General features: G+C 37.5%; 1 protein-coding gene across 1 annotated transcript in view; it reads left to right on the forward strand.

Annotated features, from left to right (window-relative positions):
• The first annotated feature begins 921 nt into the window (after window positions 1–921).
• Window positions 922–21932, forward strand: part of pou2f2b (POU class 2 homeobox 2b) — a 54328-nt gene continuing 33317 nt past the window's right edge. The window contains exon 1 of the mRNA XM_073847724.1: window positions 922–1485. Within this exon, the coding sequence (XP_073703825.1) occupies window positions 1386–1485 (100 nt within the window). The 5' untranslated portion in view covers window positions 922–1385. The remainder of the gene's footprint in view (window positions 1486–21932) is intronic.

The following is a 21932-nucleotide window of genomic DNA, read 5'->3' on the forward strand; positions in this document are numbered from 1 at the left end:
TTCTTTTTTTGTATTATGTATGAAAAAGCTAGTTTTGCTCGCTATATTTAAGAGTGTTTATACCCTTATAATCTACATTAAATGAATAAGTGTTGTTGGAAAGAGATGTTCGTAGTTGACTGTTCGTAGTGATTTTACCTTTCAGCTAGTCGCGCATAGGGTACCGAACCAAGGGTGAGCGAGAGAGAGAAAGAGAGAGAGGGTGGGGGTGGGGTGGTGGTGATGTGAGAGTTGTAACGGCTCCGTTCGCGCTTCAATGTTGCGGGCAGCGTGGAATCAGAGCGCGCGAGCGTATGGGAGGAGAGCGTGCACGAATGAGCTATTGGGGTTCCCAAATAACGGGAACAGGCAGACAGACCAAAACACGCAGGCGGATGGACGGAAATATAGGCAAGTGATCTTAAAAACCAGCGACGTAACGAGCTCTTTTCCCCCTGATGTTTTCGTGCTTTATTTATTTGTTTGCCTTATTTAGTCATGTATCGATTGATTGCGTTTTAATTACTGGCGTGTGACAAGGTGCGTGGGAGGAGGGGCGAATCCGGCGAACACGTTGAGTTGCCTTATTTTTCTATAGATTTTTCATTTAGACGAGCAAAAATAAGCAGACGGTTTTAACCACGTTTAGTGACTTTGTGCAAATGAATGTGTAGCCTGTAGCTGCTAGAAAACAAGGAAGAGAGCTATAGAAGAGCTAGACCAAATAAATTCACCAAAAATGCACCACATATCCAAGTAATAACAATATCCGCTGTCTTTTGTACGTTATACAGTCAGGGTGTGAAAGCGTTTTTTTCTTTATTAGAACAAATGCAGAAGCGTCAGTTTATTTCACAAGCAGATAACCAAAGTTAAAGCGACTGCGACCACGGGGAGAAGCAGCAGGCCAGCTGAACATACAGTGGTCAGTGTCGACAAGGACAGAAACACTTGAGTTTACAACGTTTAGACGTTCGCGAACATAGTGAATATATGCCTTTGAGTGACAGATGCATATATGAGCAGTTATACCAAATACTGTAGCTGAATACCAAAACGAATAGACAAACGTGAAAGTACTAGTAAAATAACCCACGTTTGTCTTGTTATAATCCGTCTATCCGCCTGTGTGCGCGCACTGGGAAAATACAGTCGGGCTGCGCGCGTCTGCGTATCTATGCATGTAGATCAAAAGTAAACTACAAGCGAAAAAGAAAAGGGTTTTATTTTTTAAAAAATGTACTTGGGAAACTTACGTATAAACGCAATTTATAAATAACCAGTATTGTGTCAAAACGCCTGGATCACGGAACCAAAGTGATAAGAGAAAAAGCTGAATTGCAAAGAAAAATCAACAGCAAAAAAAAAAAAGAACATCTGAAAAGAACCAAACAAGAAGACGGATCATGTTTGTTCCTTTGCCGGTGCCGTTTGTCTTGCCGAGAACTGCCTCTGATCTCCACGCCTGGCGCCTCAAGTCCCCGCTGGCTCTCCGCTCTCACTCCGGTAAGGCTTTCTTCCAGAGCAACCACCCTTTCCTTTTCTTCTAATAGCGAATCCAGTGACCGCGCGAGGTGGTCTAATCCCCGTATCCATTATGTGAATGTAACATCCTCATTTGCCGTTTTCTGTTTGTGTCGCGCGTTTGCCGCCCTTTCAGTTCCATTTCAGTTTAGTCCAACCGACGCCAAGTCAAGTTTGTCTATAGCAAAACTAGCGCCTCAAAATGCAGCTCAGGTCGGTTTTGTTTTGGTGAGGTGTTTCCTAAAAATATTCCCGTCTCGTTGGGCTTAGTTTCTTCAGGGCTCCGCATCCGTCCGTCTCCTCCTCTCGCCTCTGCCTCTGCCTCCGTCTCCCCCGAACTAAACTCGCGGTGAGCTGGGAATATTCATGCCAACTTATCGATCTCCGCAGGATCGATTCCGGGGCCGGCGGATCGAGGGGAGAGAGGAGAGATTCAGAGCAGCTACAGAGAGCAGAGAAATGAGCGTTTATGCTATTTAAACATCTTATGTTTGACTTACAAATACAGATGTATTGTGTGATGATGGTCAGGTAGGCAGATAGCTACACGTGTGATCGGCTGTGAGTGTTTTGAATAGATGATAACATACATTGTGTGTTGTCTTGCACTTCGTTTTTTTTTTTTTTTGCATTAAGGGGCGATGAAATGCAAACGGACGACTGTTTTCGGTATTGTTTTCGTTGCGGGAACTTGCCGGTTGTTCGATGGCCACATAAAGATGAAAACAGAAGGAAGCGGGGATGGAGAAGGAGGGCGGGGGTGGAGTAGGAGGAGATGGGTGTAGTCTGAATTGAGGAGGCATAACTGCATAAGCAAGCTGTCCTCATGTTTACTGGGTATGTGACGGGCTGAGAATACAATGAAAGTGTTCAGTAATTTTATGCAGAATTTATTTTATGTATATTTTACGCAGCGTTCATTTTGTTTTATTTTATATAAAGCTTGCATGGGATGTACTGTATATGGAAAAATTACATGTCATTTGATTAATTATTTGAAATTATATGCTTTATCTAAATCTATTTTAAACAGACCCTAGGTCACAATTTTTTGATTTGTGGTTAATTTTTTATAAATAAACTTTATGTATGGATTGTTAGGATAGGACAATATTTACCCGAGATACAACTATTTGAAAATCTGGAATCTGAGGGTGCAAAAAACCAAAATACTGAGAAAATTTCCTTTAAAGTTGTCCAAATGCAGTTCGTATGCATATTACTAATCACAAAATGAAGATTTGATATATTTACAGGAGGAAATTTACAAAATATATTCATGGAACATGATCTTTACTTAATATCTTATGTATATGTTGGGCATAAAAGAAAAAAATCAATAATTTTGACTCATACAATGTATTTTTGGCTATATACCCATGCTAAAAGACTGGTTTTGTGGTCCAGGGTCACATTTTATAGTTATTACTCAAGTTGTTTTAATGAGCAAATTAATTAAGAGATTGCACTGAATATTTGAATATATATTGAATATAATATTTCTCTTAGTTATCTGAATCTCAACATAAAAAAATTGAATAGAAAAATTGAATAAAAACTTATTTGTCTGCACATGGCAACTTTCCCCTACATTATGATATAACAACCAAGATGGTGCTTAAAAGCTCTTCAGTTTTTCCATTCCTATGCATTCAGAATGTAAAAGTGCTGTAAAGTCGCAATGAAAAGTGTTTTTTTTTTTTTTTTTTGCAGCCTTAGTGGAATTGCATTGTTCTCTAGCTGTATGATTTTGACCACTTCATAATTTGCATAACTCAAAGTCTTACAGGTTTTCATGGGCTTTGGGACTGAAGAATGATACAGAGTGGTAAAGGGGAAGGATAATGAGCCTCTTCCCCTCAGAGATTAACAGGGCCAAGGGAGAAGAGGAGGAGTTTCATGCCCCTTTCGCTGAAAAATAGCGAGTGTCAAAAGAAGATAAAAAAAAAAAGAAAAAGCTGTGGACCACTAAAGGAAAGTAGGTGCAGATGACAGTGAAAAATGGGAAAGAGTATGGAAAACCGAGTTTGAGCGGAAGAGGTGATCTTGAGCTCTAGGCACAGCTTGTATGGACGTAGTCGTCTAGCTCATTAGGTGTGAATGATAAGCAAGGCTGTAAACTTTGTTGTTTTGATATACATTCTTGACACCTATTTCATATAGAAATGGATGATTGCCATATGATTAATAATTTTTGTTGAATTATTAAGTAAATTGTTCTTCACAGTCAGCTAAACCTGAAAGCAGCAGTCTTTCATTTCATGCTGTCAAATACCATTACGGCCAGCAGAAATATGCATATCTCATCAAAGCCTTTTAATCACCATTAGAGAGAGCAGAACCTATTTAACTATTATCCAGTTACTAATATATGCAGCTATTACACCCTATTCCCATTAGATAGCGGATATAGACATGGACAGAGGCAGAGATAGAGATAATCAAGACCTATTCTTGTAAGTGGTCTCGGGAATTATTGCCATTAACGGCTCCATTAAAGTTTTATGTGCATTACAGTAACAGGCAGGTCCTGGAGGATGAGAGAATATTGACTGTGAGAGAAAAAAAAATGGAACATTAAGCAAGATTCTGCTTTGCATTACATGAACCAAGTAGCACGGTTATATTTGTAGCAATAGCCAAAAATACATTGTATAAGTCAAAATTATTGCCAAAAATCATTAGGATATTAAGTATCATGTTCCATGAAGATATTTTGTACATTTCCTACCATAAATATATCAAAACTTATTTTTTGATGAGTAGTATGCATTGCTAAGGACTTCATTTGGACAACTCTAAAGGTGATTTTCTCAATATTTAGATTTTTTTGCACCCTCCAGATTTTCAAATAGTTGTATCTTGGCCAAATATTGTCCTATCCTAACAAACCATACATCAGTGGAAAGCTCATCCAAAAATAAAAAAATGACCCATACAGTATGGCTTGTTTTGTGTTTCAGGGTCACATTTAATCGATTAGGATAAAAAGAGAATCATCTCATTGTCATAATGATAGCTGATAGTGTCTGTAATGGAATCCATATATTTCTGTAGCTATTTATTTATTTGTTTTGGTATCTAAACATATTTATGTGAGGGAATGTGAGAGAAAGTGTTTTTATAGATCAGGGCAAGTCCTGGTGTTAGGATGATTGCCAATGACAAAATGTCAGCTTGGGTTTGTTAGTAACATAATGGGGAATCAATAGATATAAGGAAGATGTCAATACAGAATGTTCTACTGCATTTCACTGTCTCTCTCTCTCTCACACCCTCGCTTGCTTTGATTGATATGCCATGTCGTCATGGTGTTCAAAGTCCCACAGGTCTTTTAGTACTGTTAGTTTCAGCAGAGCAGAAATGTGTTTGCATCTGTGTGGGTTGACCTTCTATAGTGTATTAACACTGACGGCACCCTTCCCCTCATTAGCACTGCTGGAAGACGCGGCTTTTTACCCTGTAAGACATTCCCTAGAGTTTCTTCTTCCCAGTGACCATTACAAGCACACATACATTTTGTCTTTATACAACCAGCAAGTCATTACACATCTCGAGTCTGGTCTACAAATTGATAATGACGATTTTAGATGTAACTCTGTCATATTTAAAGCTAAAAATATACGTGCTAAAAAGAATTCAACCTAAATCATTTACCGTCCCTCAACCTTTTATGCACTATAAAGTTCACCCAAAATTTAAAATTCTGTCCTTAATTACTCACCCTCATGTGGTTCCAAATCTGTAAGACCTTCATCTTCAGAACACAAATTAAGATATTTTTGATGACATCCGAGAGATTTCTGACCCTGCATTGACAGCAACGCAACTCACACATTCAAGGCCTAGATCGTTAAAATAGTCCATGTGACATTAGCGGTTCAACCGTAATTTTAATGATGTCCTTACTACCTTTCTAGGTCTTGAACATGGTAGTTTTCTTGAATGTGGTAGATATCATCAAAAATATCTTAATTTGTCTTCCGAAAATGAACGAAGGTCTTACAGATCTGGAACGATATGAGGGTGAGTAATTGACCCTTTGCAAAAATTCACTCTTCTTAGTTATTATTGCTATGTCTGACAAACAATACCGCTCTCCTGACACACATCACATTCTCACACAGTGAAAAATACATCGCGGAGCAAAGAGGAAACTGACAACATGCCGTCAGACAAGACAAAACAAGTTACTGGTATGAAACAAGGTCTTAGGTTTAAAATGTTGCCATTTTTAAGAAATTCAAACAATAAATACCATTTGTGGCTCTTTAATGTGTTGTGACAGATTACTGTATTGCCTTATTAGATCAATCCACGTGAACCGATTCTCCTTTCTACTTTACTTAAAGTACAATAAACAGGAACATCAGAACGTATTTTATTTCAACCATGGAAAGACGTCAATACACAATTTTTCAAGTTTAAGTTCACCGAAGTTAATCTACTCTCCTGTCTGATTTGTTTGTTGGACAAAATGGCATATTCAGCGTTATGACTGGTCAGATTGCCTGTCAATAAAACTGTTTGTGAAGGGTCAAATAATGACAGAATTTTCATTTTTGAGTAAACTATCCCTTTGATAAGCCATTTATATCTAAACCTTAGTTGTGTTTTTTATCAGTTTTAAATTTATGTGAATAATGAATTAATTTTCAAAATTAAATTTGTTGTGCATATAAACATAAAGACATACAAAAGGTAACTGACAGTTAAGATGTTGCAATTTTAAATACCGGATTCTGATTGGTCTTCTTTGTGAAACATATTTGCATATGGAATTGTAATTGGTTCTGTCTTTTACATAATTATCTATTTACAACACATTTGAAGGCCATTTACACAGCGCACGTTTGTGGACTAAAAAGTGAGACGCAGTGCTGCTGTGCAATGAAAAAAAAAGTCTAGATGCACATTTCATAAGTTAAACTTTTGCAAAAGACATGAAACTTCAGCGCAATGGTCAAACATGGGCATCCAGCCCATGTTTACAGAAAAAAAATGAAAAACAGCATTTTGGGTGAACGGCCCCTTACACCAGTCTTTCCTTTTTCCTGGAGGCACACCAATAATGGATGTCTCTCCGTTATTGAACCCACACAGTCTCTACTAATGAGCCAATGTGTTAAATCAGGTGTGTTTGATTAGAAAGCACTTGAAAATGTGTTGGTGTGCCTCCAGGAACAGTGTTGGGAAACACTGCCTGACGCTGCACAGTGATTGTGTTGATTCTTGCGTGCAGTCGGCTGAAAACAAGATGTGCACAGCAGCAAAGCCGCTGTGGTGCAGCATTTCATTTAGACTGAACTGACCTCACTTAATACTTTAACATTATTATTCTGTTGCCTTGCTTTGCAAGCACAGGTATTTCCTTCAGAAAATGCAAATCTTTTTGTTATTAATCTGACTTTCTGCTTCCTTCTCTCTATTTCCTCATACAAAAACACACTCTGGAGGTGTTGGGGGCTACATGACGGCGCAAAAGTAGTCGAAATGTTCAGACAGGCCCTTAATCAACACATCTGTGAGAGACAGCACCTGGTCAATACACCCCCTACCAGTACAGCAGCACTCACACAGATTCAGCGCTGCTGTGTTAATTTAGTGTGATTATCTAGCTGCACATGTGTATTTGTGTGTGCACATGTTGGAGGGAGAGAGATTGTTATATTCGCCTCAAGCACACTCTGTTGTGTGTAAAGATGGATGGGCGATCGAGACTAGAAAGAAAGATGAGCACAAATAGACAAAGCAGGTGACTAGTGGCTTTACTAACAAATGAATGTAATGAGAGAAATTTAAATTAGTGTGTGGGGTTAAATCTGGCTCCTCCTTTGATGCTTGAAGTGAAAATGGACATAGTGTAATTTGTCCTCTCAGCAGCTGCTGTGTGTGTGTGTCACAGCACACATTCTGATAATAGAGAATGGGTAATAAAAGCTTGCTCTTTGATTATGTCCTTCACTCCTCATGAACAAGCTCAAGACCTAAATCTGTTCTCTTCCTCCATTTCATTTAAGATTTATAGCGATCAAGGTCTCCCGTTCACATGTAGGGCTTAGCGAATGCTTTTCAGGGCTTTTTCCCCCTTTCTTTTCACGGTCGTAAGGTGGTCTGGTGTCATTTTTTGATTAATACTGCTAATTAGTTTATTAGTTATTAATAATTCATATCGGTAATTAATTCATATTGTATGATATGTTGTTTCTAATCTAAAGTATGTAACCTAATAGGTACAATTTGATTTAGATTACATTAGTGTTCTACTGTTATGGTGTAAACTTATTTATAATAATATGTGATCCTGGACCACAAGGTATATTTGTAGCAATAGCCAACAATACATTGTGTGGGTTAAAATAATCAATTTTTCTTTTATGCCAAAAATCATTAGGATATTAAGTAAAGATCATGTTCCATGAAGATATCTGTAAATTTCCTACCATAAATATATCAAAACTTAATTTTTTATTAGTACTATGCATTGCTATGAACTTCATTTAATGGCGATTTTCTGAATATTCACATTTTCAAATAGTTGTATCTCATCCAAATATTGTCCTAACAAACTATACATCAGATGAAAAAAATCTGACCCTGGTTTCATGGTCTAGGGTCACATATATGCATGTATAGTATGCAACATTTCTGACTGGATGCTTTTGAGTAAATAACAGTAATAAACATCAGTGAAATGTTTACCTCATATCATCCCAAAACTGAATGACATTCTTTCTTCTGTGGAAGAAAAAGAAGATATTTTGAAGAATGTTGATACTTATGTTTTGGTGCTTATTGACTTGACTCATTGAAACCCCAACTGAAACATTTCTCCAAATATCTTCTTTTTTATGTTTCTCAGAGAAAAGCAGTCATGTTGTTTAAAAACGACATTTCATTTGAGTGAACTGTCCCTTTAATGCTTGTAAAAAACTATTATCTGCAGTAAAATTAGGCAAGATAAATGCAGTTTTACCCCAAAGAGGGCACTTACAACCACACAGTATTTTTAACTGACAACACAAGCCGAAACCACCAGCCACCTACCCGTACAAATCTTGTAATTGGCCACATGCTGCCTTGAGTGACAAGTATGATCATCAATCAAATTAAGATGGAGAGAGGGGAGGGATGGAGCCCGACTCCCCAGACAGGCTCCTGTTAACAGGGTTTCCTTCAATCCGGGTTTATCGATCAATACATGGCTTGCCAATTTGTACTCTGCACCTGAGTACATAAAATGCCTATTGCATCAGATTACTCGAAGTTTATATCCATTATGCAGCATGTTCTCATCACTTCGATAAGAGCAAATTGTTTCCATTCACTCGCAATGGCATTAAAACAGAGCTGCAAAATACTGAGACATTTTGCCTTTAATTTGACAGCCGTACTTGTACATGCTTTGATGGGATAATTGTATTCCCTGAAAGCAATTTGTACTGTGAGTTTATTACCATCAGCGCATATGAGCTCAGTCGGTGTCCGGCATCTGATGATGCCGATGGGCGTTAAAACAGGAATGCTGGACGGATCACGGCTGAATGACTGCATTTTCTGTCTAATGTATCTGAGGTGACGTACAATGGTGGAGCTTAGGCATCCTAGCAGAAATTATTATAGTCATAAAAATACATTGAACTATTTAATCCTGATGTTGTTTGTGACATTCAGCAGTTTCAGAATGTAATGTTAGACCGGGAAACTGAAACCACCACTACTTTCATGCCACTGCAACTTTCTACTTTCATACAAATAAAACTGGTGCCATCTTGCCTCTTAGTTATTGATTGTAGGAAAAAATACCTCAGCAAACTTATAGGGATAGGACACCCAAAAATTATAACTCTGACACCAACGTCACCTTTATGTCTTCCAAAATTGTTTAACTTTCTTCTGTGGAACATAACAGAAGATATTTTGAGAACTGTGCTTTTTTCCCCCCTATACAGTGGAAGTCAGTGGTAACCAAATTGGTTTGATCTTTCTTTATTTGTAGTGCTGTTAAATCAATTAATCACGATTAATCGAATCCAAAATAAAAGTTTGTGTTCATATATGTGTGTACTGTGTATACATGTATGTGTGTATATTTATATAAATATGCATAAATATACACAGTACACACATATTACGTAAACACAAACTTTTATTTTGGATGCGATTAATCGCGATTAATCGATTTGACAGCAATATTTAATTTACAATGCCCTTGTTACAGTGTAATTGTATGTTTAAGTGCTAAATAATATTATTTAACAACATGTACTATAGAAATAGGGTTAGGGTTAGGGTTTGTTTTTGCATGTTATTGCATGCCATTATGCATAATTTACTATAGTGCTGGACAACGATTAATCACGTTCAAAATAAAAGTTTTTTTTATATAATATATATGTGTGTGTACTGTGTTTATTTATTTATGTATAGATAAAGACACACATACAGTATATATTTTGAAAATATTTACATGTATATATTTTTATTAATATAATTCATATTATATATATCTAAATATATTTAATATATAAACATGACATATTTCTCTTAAAACATTTTTCTACATGCATGTGTGTGTATTTATATATACATACTAAATATACACAGTACACACACATAATGTACACAATAACTTTTATTATGAATGTGATTAATCGTGATTAATTATTGCCCAGCACTAGTTATTACTTTAGTGAGTACATGTAATGTAAATCAAGGACTCTATAAAATTAAGTGTTACCCAGTTTGGCTTTTGTGCTCCATGTAGGAAAGCAAGAATATCAGAATTTAAATTTGACGTGATCTAACCCTTTAAATATTAATAATACTGTAATATAGTTTCTTTGTTCGTCTCATAGTGGGGCTGATTGTTTTGTATGTTGTAGTGGATTATTATTTTGTTCCTAGTGGAAGCTGAAAGGTACTGTGCAAGGTAATATTGTAATATATATACAACTCAATTGAGAATTTCGTATTTAAGTATTATTTATTTATTTGACATTAATATTTATTTTATTGCTAAATATTCTCCTTGACTCCTCTGTCTGTAGCCTGCATTATTCCCTCCTTACATGCCTATTCCAGACTATAATATGATTTTTACATTGGGTCCCTCACCAATGCAGTCTGACCCGTTTGTCTGTACTCTCTGCATTGTTGTGATGTCATGGTGCGGGATGTTTAATGGGGTTTCTTTCTAAAGGCTTATCTTCTACCCTCTGTCCTTCTCTCCGTACCTCTAGCTCTCTCTCTCTCTCTCCTCCAGTCCTGGTGTGGCATGATGGAGGGATTTTTAAGGAGATTTTTTTTCCGTGTTCATTGGACGTTGATGAGCTCCTCTGTCTGTTGCTGCTGGCCTGTCATAGCCTCAACACTGCTTATAGCAAAATCAATCGGTCTCAGTCACAGAGGGCGAAAGAGACGAGAGCGTTAGCTAGCGCTCCGTACGCACACACTTTCACGTACCCAAAGTTTATAGCCAACAAACACACACTTGGTTCAACTCCTGCCCTCCCTCACATCTCGAAGAGGAGAAGATGGGATGAAGGGATGGAGGGAAAACGCATGAGAGGAAAGGATGACAGAGGAAGAGAGGGAGCTAGAGCGAGGGACAGATAGTAGCATTAAAATTCATGGCTTTTTTTACTCTCTGTGCTGAAAAATCAATAGTGTTTACTATGAATGAGAGGAGCGCTGGACAGCAGAGCTGGGGGCAGATAGACGGGGGGTGAGAGGGAATGGGGAGCTGGGGGGGCTGACTTCATTACTGGAGGCAGAGGCACGAGAGGTCAAGGTTAAAGACTCAACCTAGCGGGTAGAAGGTGGGGGTAGTCTACCATTTACTCACAATGCTGCAATAGTTTTGTGGAGTCGGATACAGCCCTATCGGTATAAATGAGAAGATGTCGGTTTGGGATCCCTGCTTTCTCTATCTCATGCGCCCACTGCATTCGCTCGTGCTCGCGTGGATAAGCATCTGTACATTCACATTTGGATGGTCCTGGAACTAGTTGGATGTTTTGTACCCAGCTGTGTTGCAGCTGATAGCGACATCTGCCACTTTTGTAAGTTGTAACGAACCTTAACAGCTCATACCATGCGAAACACTCCCAAAGTTAAGGGAGAAAGTCACATACTCTCTATTAAAGAGCCTGGAAAGATTGATTCTTCTTCAGCCTCAAGTTTTAAGTATATTTAGATAGTTAGACTTATTTAAATCTCTGGCGTAGGTCTGAATCCAGCATTAAAATTTCAGTTTAAAGAAATATTTGGGCTTCAATACAAGTTAAGATCAATTACCAGCACTTGTGGCATAATATTGATTACACAATTATTTATGTTTAAAAATAAAAGCTAAAATATCTGGCTTACAGCGAGGCACTTTCAATGGAAATGAATAGGGTCAATCCATAAACACTAAAATAAAACACTGTAGGGCCTGAAGACAACATGATAACATGATTTTAGTTTTAAAAACCACTTACTCATATTTTCTGTTCTCCAGTTGTATAACTGACTATGACAATGTGATACAAACCCTGAAACTGTACAGCCATATCGCACGGCTACGAGTGTAAACTACTTCAATCCACCACAGATTCAAATCTAAGTTTGACAGTTTAAACAGCTGAGTTCAAACCTCTGTTACTAATTCGAAAACATCACCTTAGAACTAGTAAGGAAGGAACTTTAAGTTGCTTCATTAAAGCTTGCTGTATTACTGTAGTGAAAGAGTATTCTTCAGCTCAGTCTCATATTCACAGTAAAACATTAGTTTGAATGTCTGAGGAAAACGATATCTTTGTCATACTATCTATTCATCTGTTAAGGGTGATTTCCCTTAACTGTTAAAGGTGTTACAAGGTGTAAAGTAGGGATGCACCGAATCCAGGATTCGGATTCGGATTCGGCCGAATCCTGGGCTTTTTGACGGGGTTCGGTTTCGGCCGAACCTTAGATTTATTTTCCACCGAAACCGAACCCTAGACTTGCACTACGACGTCACACGGCCGTTGATTAGGTGAAGGTGTTTACATAGGACCCGTTCGAATGTAGTAGGCTGTAAGAATCTGAAAATGGAACTCGTAAGCAAAAAAAGTTTTGTTTGGCAGTACTTTCCACCAAAAGAAGGCGATTCAAGTCGAGCTTTATGTTCAATTTGCAATGCCAATTTGTCTCGTGGTGGCAAGGACCCTAAGCAGTACACAACATATCGCCGATGTTAAAACATTTGCGTCTAAGGGGCTGTTCACATGTCGCGCCTAAAAACGCGTGGAAAACACTAGGCGCGCCTCTTTCTTCCTTGTCAACAAAGCGCTCGGGCGCTTGCGCTCCAGAAGCGTCTGCCGTTTCTAAGCAACCATCAGCTGCGCTCTAGCTCCAAGCTGCGGAGCGCTTGCTGCATTCTGAAAAGTTGAGATGTTTTTATCTCGATGCGGCGCGGACGCGCCTGGAAAAACGAGCGCGTCGCACCACGTGCGCGGCGCTTCCATTATGCGCGCGCAAGCCGCGCATCTACATTTAAAATAACGAATTTGAGCGCGCAAAAGACGCTACATGTGAACGGCCCCTAAAACATCCAAAAGAATACGAGTTTTGCATGAAGGAATCTACAGACAGCAGCCAAAATGCAGCAACTTCAGGTACGGCAGCTGGACAGTCACAGCTAAAAACGTGTGATTAAGGATGCGAGTAGGATTCGGTATTCGGTTTCGGATTCGGCCGAATCTTAAACAGTGTATTCGGTATTCGGCCGAACCCCAAAAATCTGGATTCGGTGCATCCCTAGTGTAAAGTAATAATAACTTCCTTGTTTACATCCAGATTTCAGTCTTTTTCAATATAAAAGTCTTTACTGTTGACTCACTCATAAAAAACAGTCTTTTGTCACCATCTAGTTACATAATGTAACTAAAATCACCATCATGAACACACACTTTTTCCCAATACTAAGTACTATTATTAAATACTACTAGTATTTTTTTTATAATAAAATTATTATTTATTAAATAATAATAATAGAAAACAAAGGCCATCATAAAAGTTTCTAGGCAATTCAGTCAAAAGTACAAAGGAAGCACGCTCTGATATACAGCATAAAATTATACATATAGAATATAACGTGGTGAGATTTTGCCTTCAGCCAAAATTATTTGCTCTGGAACAAATAATTGATTAAGACCAAAGACCGCTAGTTAGATTTACTGAAAATGAAATATATGTCATGTTTAACCACTAAAGAGACATCAGAGCTAGCTGCAAATTTCAGAAGAACTGGAAGTAAGGCTGCTCTCGGTGGGTTCATGAGTGCTGAACGGCTGCTGATGCCCTGGAGCTCAAATCTCCGAAAAGCAAAAATAGATGTTATCTTTATTAACAAACCATATATTTGAAGTCTAAACATGTACATTAGCACCTAAAACACTCTTAGAACTACATTCTATGAGACAAAAACAGTATTATTTATTAAAAATTATAGTGGATTTGTAAGTCCGCCATGACACTTGTTGTGAGAAACACCGCAAATGGAGTGATACAAACAGTTGGTTGGAATTCCAATATCATTAGAATATCGCATTCCTCTCAGCCAATCGGATTCAAGGAACAGAAAAAATGTATATGTATATATATATATATATATATATATATATATATATATATATATATATATATATATATTTGCTTTTACATGATTCTGCTTTTAAAATGTCTCTTCACTGTAACTTTTTCACTATAACTTTTTATTTTTCAATCAACATTATGCCATAAACGCTGTCCATTAAGCTTAATAGTATAATTCATTAACATTTTGTCACCCTAATGTTGTTTCAAACCTGTTTGACTTTCTTTCTTCTGTGGAACTTAAAAGAAGATATTTTTGTAACCAAACAATTCCGTTGGACAATGGACAAAAATACAATAAAAAGTGAATGAGAACCAAAACTCTTTTCAATACAACAAATTCCTAAAAAATCTCAAAATATCAAATAATCTTTCATGTTCCACAGAAGAAAGAAAGCCATCAGGATTTGAGTGACACAAGGGTGAGTAAATGATGACAGAATTTTCGTTTTTTGGGTGAACAATCCCTTTGACATGTACTGAACCCAATAATACTTTAAGTAGAAGTGAAGGCAGTGGGTTATTTTCTGGATTGGAGGTGAGACGGCTACTGCGGTCTGCTAGATCCATTGGCCTTGCAAATCCCCACCCCTTTATTTTTCTCCTTTGGTGGAGAGTATGTGTTTTCATGGTGATGTATACAGTATTCAAGCAGCCTGATATTCAAGGAGGCTCATGAATGATGTAACAGGAGATGCTTGTCTCAGGCCCGTGTGGATGTGGCTCTAGGAATATATGGAATATAAATGGAAATGTGAACTTTCACATCAGCATAAATTTACATTAAAGCCATATGATTGGGGTACATCACACTGAATAATTTCCTCTATAAAGGCTGGCAAATGAAATTGTTTTTTGGAGATATTAATCAGCTTTCACATTAGTTAGATAGCGTGTAGTTTTACAGATACTGAGATTAATATAAAAGACATTTGAAGGCCCGCGGCTCATTTCTTTCATTCTTTTGTATTAGTAAGTAGTAAGATGGATGTGTAGAAAAGGTGAACAGGCACACAGGCTGCTCCACAGGCCTTGACTTGTCCCACCGCAGCACTCTTAAATAATGTAATAAAATCTCACATCAGCTCATTTGCTTAACTTAGCTTGCTACAAAACAATATCTAATAACATGTACTTATTATGATTATATGATACTATATTATCTGCTTCTATGTCTCGTTCTCTCTTTTGGTGCTTTTCCTTTGCACGGCAGAACAGGATGCTTTCTTATTCTCTTTTATTCCTTCCACTCTTTTCACCTTCTCCCTCTTTCTCTCTCTCTCTCTCCCTCCCTCTCTTTTTCTTAGTCGTCTGTTCCCTTAGCGACCGTTTCCAAGGCACCCACTCCCAAGGGCTGGGGGAGGGGTCCTGTGATGTCATGCATGCATAACTATACACCTGAATTCTACTGGTTTTAATCTTTCTGCAGGACTCTATTTCAAAGTTTAGTATTTCAGACCTTCTTCTGTTGTTGTATTTATTGCCTGTAGTTATAAAAACTCTACACAGACTGCAACATGATTATTTGACTGTGTTTGTGTGTGTGCTAGATGCATGTAAATAAGTATTTACCCTGGTAGATTATAATGCACACAGACTCGGTGTCCTTGCCATATCCGTTGAGATCTGATTCATATTAAACAGGCCTTTTATCAGTGTGGACGCTATAGTGTGTTTGTGTGTGTGCTCTTTCACTTAACCTTGCCTCATCTTAGGCTGTAAGGTTCGTCGCTATGATGCAATCTGGTCCGACATCTAAGTAACTTTTGCAATTATTTAGATAAAAATGAGTTTTCTTTAATTAAGTTATTTCTTGAATTCTGAGATCATAACACCTGTGTCCACCATCACATTCTCTACTTTTATTGTCTGTTTCTTTTACTTGTTTACCCAGCAATGACATTTTCACTAAGAATATGGGTTTCACAGATAAAGCAACTTACGTAATTCTTTCAACAGGAATGTGTTTCACAGGTAAAGTTAATTACTGCATTGACCGCATAAATCACGCTTTTTTAGTCATTAAAGTGAAGAATGTATAACATATTAACAGCTAAAAAGCCCAAAACAAGCATAAATAAATCTAATCTCATATATATCAGGGATATTTCCTGGTATTTCCCAAAGAGGGAAGGGAGGTGTCAATATTACAAAACATAACATTAAAAAGGTGTATAAAGCGTTCGTTTTTCTAAAGAAACATTGTCCAACAGTGACACCAGCAGGTAAAGTTACAACAGGAGTCCGCATCTCTCTTGCCTCCCCTGAGCCCATTGAGTTTTAACAGACCCCCTAAAGCGTGATGTGGGTTTGTTGGGGGGTAATTGAGAATGAATGGGGAAAGTAATGTGAGAGGAGGAAATGCCTTAACCGTAATATGATTGGATATGACTGGTTATGTTCAGCTGTGATTGGTTCATGTGATAAATCCCGCCTCTTGTGTTTGTGTGCGTTCCGCATTTACAAATCAGTCTGAATGAACAATATAATGGCTTTAAAGAGCAGAGAGAGTCATATGGGTTTTCGAAAAATATCTAATGTAGCTATCCTTCAATGTAAACAGTCGGCAAGGTTGGTAATCAAAAAAGTATAAATATAAATAAAGATATTGTCTCTTAAAAGAAAGAGTTGACTCTGAGCCACCCTAACAAGTCGCCATATTTTCGAATCTTCTGCCTGTTACCGATATACATCACTAGGTAACATATTAGCATAATCCCTGCCTGTCCACGAAATATTAACAGTCTGACCTGCCCACAAACACTTCCGCAGTTGGTGTGTTTACACCATGTTGAGAAGATGATATGTTCTGCGCTCTGAAAGTAAGTTTGTTTTGTTTTCATTGCTGAAAGATGACGATGTGAAGAATCCGTGGATTAAAATCTTTTTTTTTTTTCAACAATACCACAGCAAACAATTTGAACCGAGGACTGCTTCTCTAATCTTGACAAGTTCAACCTGGAATTCACTAAACGCTTGTCTGTAAAAGATAAGTCTGTACCTTATTTGTCAAAATAAAAAATACAAATTGTGCTAATATGTGATGTATACCTAGTGCAGCTTCAGGTTTCCAGGTAAACCACAATATTACTGTCTTACTGAAATAGTTCTGATAATTCGCTTTGAACCCACTATTTCCTACACTGTAAAAAGTTTTCACCAGTTTCAACTTAAAAACGTAAGTTTTGCAGCTGCCTTAAAATTTTAAGTTAAATCAACTTAAGTCATTTCAGCTCACAAGTTAAATCAACTCATTTTTATTGTAATAAGTTAAAATGACGTAGTTTTAAGCTGATTTAAATACAAATTTTAAGGCAGCTGCTGAACTTAGGTTTTTAAGTTGAATCTGGTTAAAACTTTTTTACAGTGTAAGAATGTGTCGATTAATATAGAGTGTCCTTGTTCAAATTACTTATATAATAAAGAATGTGGACATATTTTGGTTCACAAACTGTATTGTTTCATCAGTTAGTCAAGTTAGCACTCGGCTAACGCATCCACTATTAATGTTTTGTGAAGTGTTTACAGTTTAGCAGCTAAACTTTAGCTGTGAGCACGATTCGCTTGCAGTGTATACGGAAAGACCAATCACAACAGACTTGGCCACCTGACCAATCAGAGCAGAGTAGGCTTATAGAAGGGAGGATGAAAATTATTCTAATATTAAATGTATATTCTAAGAAAATTACAATGTTTTCAGACCTTAGATGCATTAAAAACTGTAGGGGACTCCTACACAATATTAGAATACTTTACAATACCTTATGAATTGCTCTTTAATAAGATGACTAATTCAGAAAAAGTACAACTTACATACTTAGATATAACCACTTTGTTACGTCAAAATAAGACTTAAAATGGTATGAATGGTTCAAAGTTAACGATTAAAAAAAATAGCTGAATGTAAGTTCACAAGTAAAATATATTATTTAAATTGTTACTATCTTGAGTTATTATTTTGGAATAAATGTAAAATGCTTAAAAACACTAACTTGATGAAATTCATACTTGGTTTTAATGATGAGAAAATTGATTATATTGTAAATGTAAAAATATAAAATATAATTATTTCTCTTTTCTGATAGTCTAAGTAATGTTTAACCAAGAAAATGTGAGTAGAACATGAATTCACATTTGATTTTCTAATACATTTACTGAAAATGTTCATGTTCATTTATTCTATATGGTTTTGACCTGAAATGCTCTCATTGTTAAAAACTTTGATTTTAAAACTCCAGCTAAAGTGCACTAATACATGCTTTTCAGACAATGTTACATTACTAAGCAACAAATGAGTCAGAGGACGTAATGAATGTTGTGTTGTTACCGGTGTTAGCCGATGAGGGTCACGGTTACCAGGCAACGGCCGGCTCAGTCTGTAGATATGCATTGGGCTCCTAATGGGAGCGGAAAAGGGGAGTGTGTGTGCGTTGGGGGTCAAGTTTGTCTGAAAGGGGATTAATATTTTGAGAAGGGGCAAGCAGTCGCTCTGTCTACACTGCTTGTGTCTACACAGTTCACTTGTTGTTAGTCTTCTTTGAAGCTTTTGTCATGGTGTTTTACGTGTTTCTGAGGGCGAGAGGTGGTCTCGCTACAAAGTACCCAACTGGTTTTTCGATTGGCCACCAGTGGCAATGCTTTGCACTTTATTCCCTAGGCCAATAACAATAATTTTAGCTCATTTTGTAATTGTAAAATGTTTTAGGGTAGTGCTATATTTTGTTTGGTCTATAATAAAACTTGCATCTGACTTGCAGCATTTAAAAGATGCTGGACACTTGTATAATGTTGATATCAACATTTTTAAACAACACTTATACTGTAGTGTATTATATAGTTTTGATCTTTTTATTTCATGCTCTGTCTTTGCATTACCTACCTTGCTCTTGTTCTCATTTTCACTCTTGATTTTGTCCCTATCTCGTTCCCACCCTATTGACCCTCTTTCCCCAAACAATTCGCTCAATCTGTCTCTCTCTCCTTCTCTCTCTCTCTGTATTGATCGACACATAGTGAGCTCTGTTCTTCACTGTGCTGCCTCCCTTTAATCAATACAGATAATTGTCTGCTCTCTCTCTTTGCCAAATACTCGCTCTCTCGTACTCTCTCTCTATCAATGAACCCCCTAACCACCCTAAGTCTGGGATTCCCCCGTCTTAATGACCAAAGGTAACCTGTTCTCTCTGTCTCTCTTTCTCTCTCCATCGATTGGCGTGGGAGCGATTGACTCACATGTGTAAACATGGTGCACGATTGTACTACGTCGAAGTCTCTTCAACTATTCCCATTGGGTTATTACAGAGACAGACTTTTCAGTGTTCGTCAGGTTAAAAACATGTCGGATTCATATTGAGAGGTCCCACCCTACCTAAAAATACTCTGAATACTCTGAAATATGACTAGAAGAGAAGAAATATCTGAAGATGCAAAAAGCTTTACTTGAGTAGTCAGTCGGATCATGCAGATGCGAATAAACATATATTAATATTATATCACTATTCATAGATAAAAAGGATAGAGAAGACAAGAAAATAATAAAAAGACTTGAATCAGGACATGTTGCAGGCTAGATTTGAACCTGAATTTCCCACTTGAGCACCAAGGCTTAAACTCATGTTATTGCAATATACAGTTAAAGTCAAAAGTTTACATACACCTTGCAAAATCTGCAAAATGTTAATTATTTTACCAAAATAAGAGGGAATCATACAAAATGCATGTTATTTTTTATTTAGTACTGACCTAAATAAGATATTTCACATAAAAGACGTTCACATATAGTCCACAAGGGAAAATAATAGTAATAAAAAAAAGTTATAAAAATTACCCTGTTCAAACACACATTTGATTGTTAATACTGTTAATATTGTTACCTCAATGATTCACAGTTCTTTGTTTGTCCTGAACAGTTCAACTGTCCGCTGTTCTTCAGAAAAATCTTTTAGGTCTCACAAAAAAAAATTCAGCATTTTTGTGTGTTTGAACCCTTTCCAACAATAACTGTATGATCTTTGGATCCATCTTTTCACACTGAAGACAACTGAGGGACTTATATGCAACTATTACAGAAGGTTCAAATGCTCACTGTTGCTTCAGAAGGAAACACAATGCATTCATTAAGAGCTGGAGGGTGAAAACTTTTGAACAGAATGAAGATGTGTAAATTTTTCTTATTTTTCCTAAATATATATATATTTTTAGTACTGCTCTTCAGAGGCTACAGAAGACACTACATGTTTTCCAAAAGACAAAATAAGTTTAATTTACCCTGATCTTCAAATTCAAAAAGTTTTCACCCCTGTCTGTTAATGCATCGTGTTCCGTTCTGAAGCATCAGTGAGCGTTTGAACCTTCTGTAATAGTTGCATATGTGTCCCTCAGTTGTCCTCAGTGTGAAAAGATGGATATAAAATATTGTATTCTTAGTATTATTTTTATACAACTAAACATTGCATATTTCTGGATTGTGTGCAGCAGATCACTGTTTTTTATTAATTGAATAAGGACAGAGGAGATGCGCGAATAAAGTTCCCCAAGGTCAAAGTTTAGTCTCTGCCGGTCAGGCTTTTTCAGCTGGGTAATAGAGAATTACTATTTATAGTGTACTGTGTGATTTTGGATAGCCAGGGAGGTACGAAAAAGCGTTTTCTTCGCGATGACAGTGTGCTTTTGTTTGGTCAAGGTGTGAGAGAGAGGGCAAGGACGGGTGAATGGTAAGGTGAGACTCCTGCCTTGCCAAACTCTGATTTAAAAATGAGGAATTCTGTGAAGAGGGAGATTACAGGTGATACAAGGCCTCATTCCAGAGTGTGACATCCCAGTGGGATTTGAAAACACAGACACAGTGGAAAAGAATCGTTTTGGTATGATACACACAATTCGCAGGAACACTATGCATTCTCTGTTGTGCGTGAATGTGTGAATAACTATATCATGCTGGACATCTATACTGATTTCAACCTACACATTCTCATGCTATATTAAAAATATAGAAGATGTGGAATAATAGAAGGTTGAAAGAATAACAGGAATGTAGCACTTCATATATATATATTCGGCGGCTATTGAAATATTGATATATTTTCTTTGCTTTGTGTCTCTGTTGGCTCTTTCTTTATCAGATTATGTCTCCTCTCGCTTGCTCTCCTTGTTTCTCAGTCAAGCCTCAAGGATAGAAACCTTGAATTTGAATTTCAGAGGCAAAGAAAGAGAAAGAGGGGGGTAGGGTGGGGTTGTGCTCTTAGGGAGCGGTCGTTGAGAAAGTGCCTCTAATGGGCGTCTGTGCGCTCCCCCCTGCCTAGGGCCCCGATCGATACCGACTCAGAGCAATAAAGCTTTCCCCTGTCATCTCCACAGAATACAAAGCAGTATGGGGAGAGAGAGAGAAAGAGAGAAAGAGAGAGAGAGATAGGTGAAAAGCTGTTCCGCTAGCCAGACCGATTTCCTACACCCCCCCAACCCATCTACCCCCATCTAACAGCAGTAGAGCCCCTACCCCCTCTCGTTCCTTCTCTCCATCTCATAGTCCACCTCTCCTTTCCCCAAATGTAGCACGGGTCCCCTGTGCCGCCTTTGAGTAGGTTTTGATATCTCCTTGCGGTCGGGAGGAGAGAAATAAATAATGGCAGAAGAAACTCTTATTTTAGTTATTATCACAAACACAGAGACAAGGATGGATAGAGAGAGACAGCCAAGTGGGGCATAAAAAAGGAAAGGAAATTAAACAATAAAAGAGGCAAAAAAATGGCAGCTGGAAATGGATGGATAGACAAAGAGGGAGAGAGAGAGACTGAGATGTAGTTTAGGAA

Source organism: Garra rufa, chromosome 9, assembly GCF_049309525.1.
Source record: "Garra rufa chromosome 9, GarRuf1.0, whole genome shotgun sequence".
Taxonomy (NCBI): domain Eukaryota; kingdom Metazoa; phylum Chordata; class Actinopteri; order Cypriniformes; family Cyprinidae; genus Garra; species Garra rufa.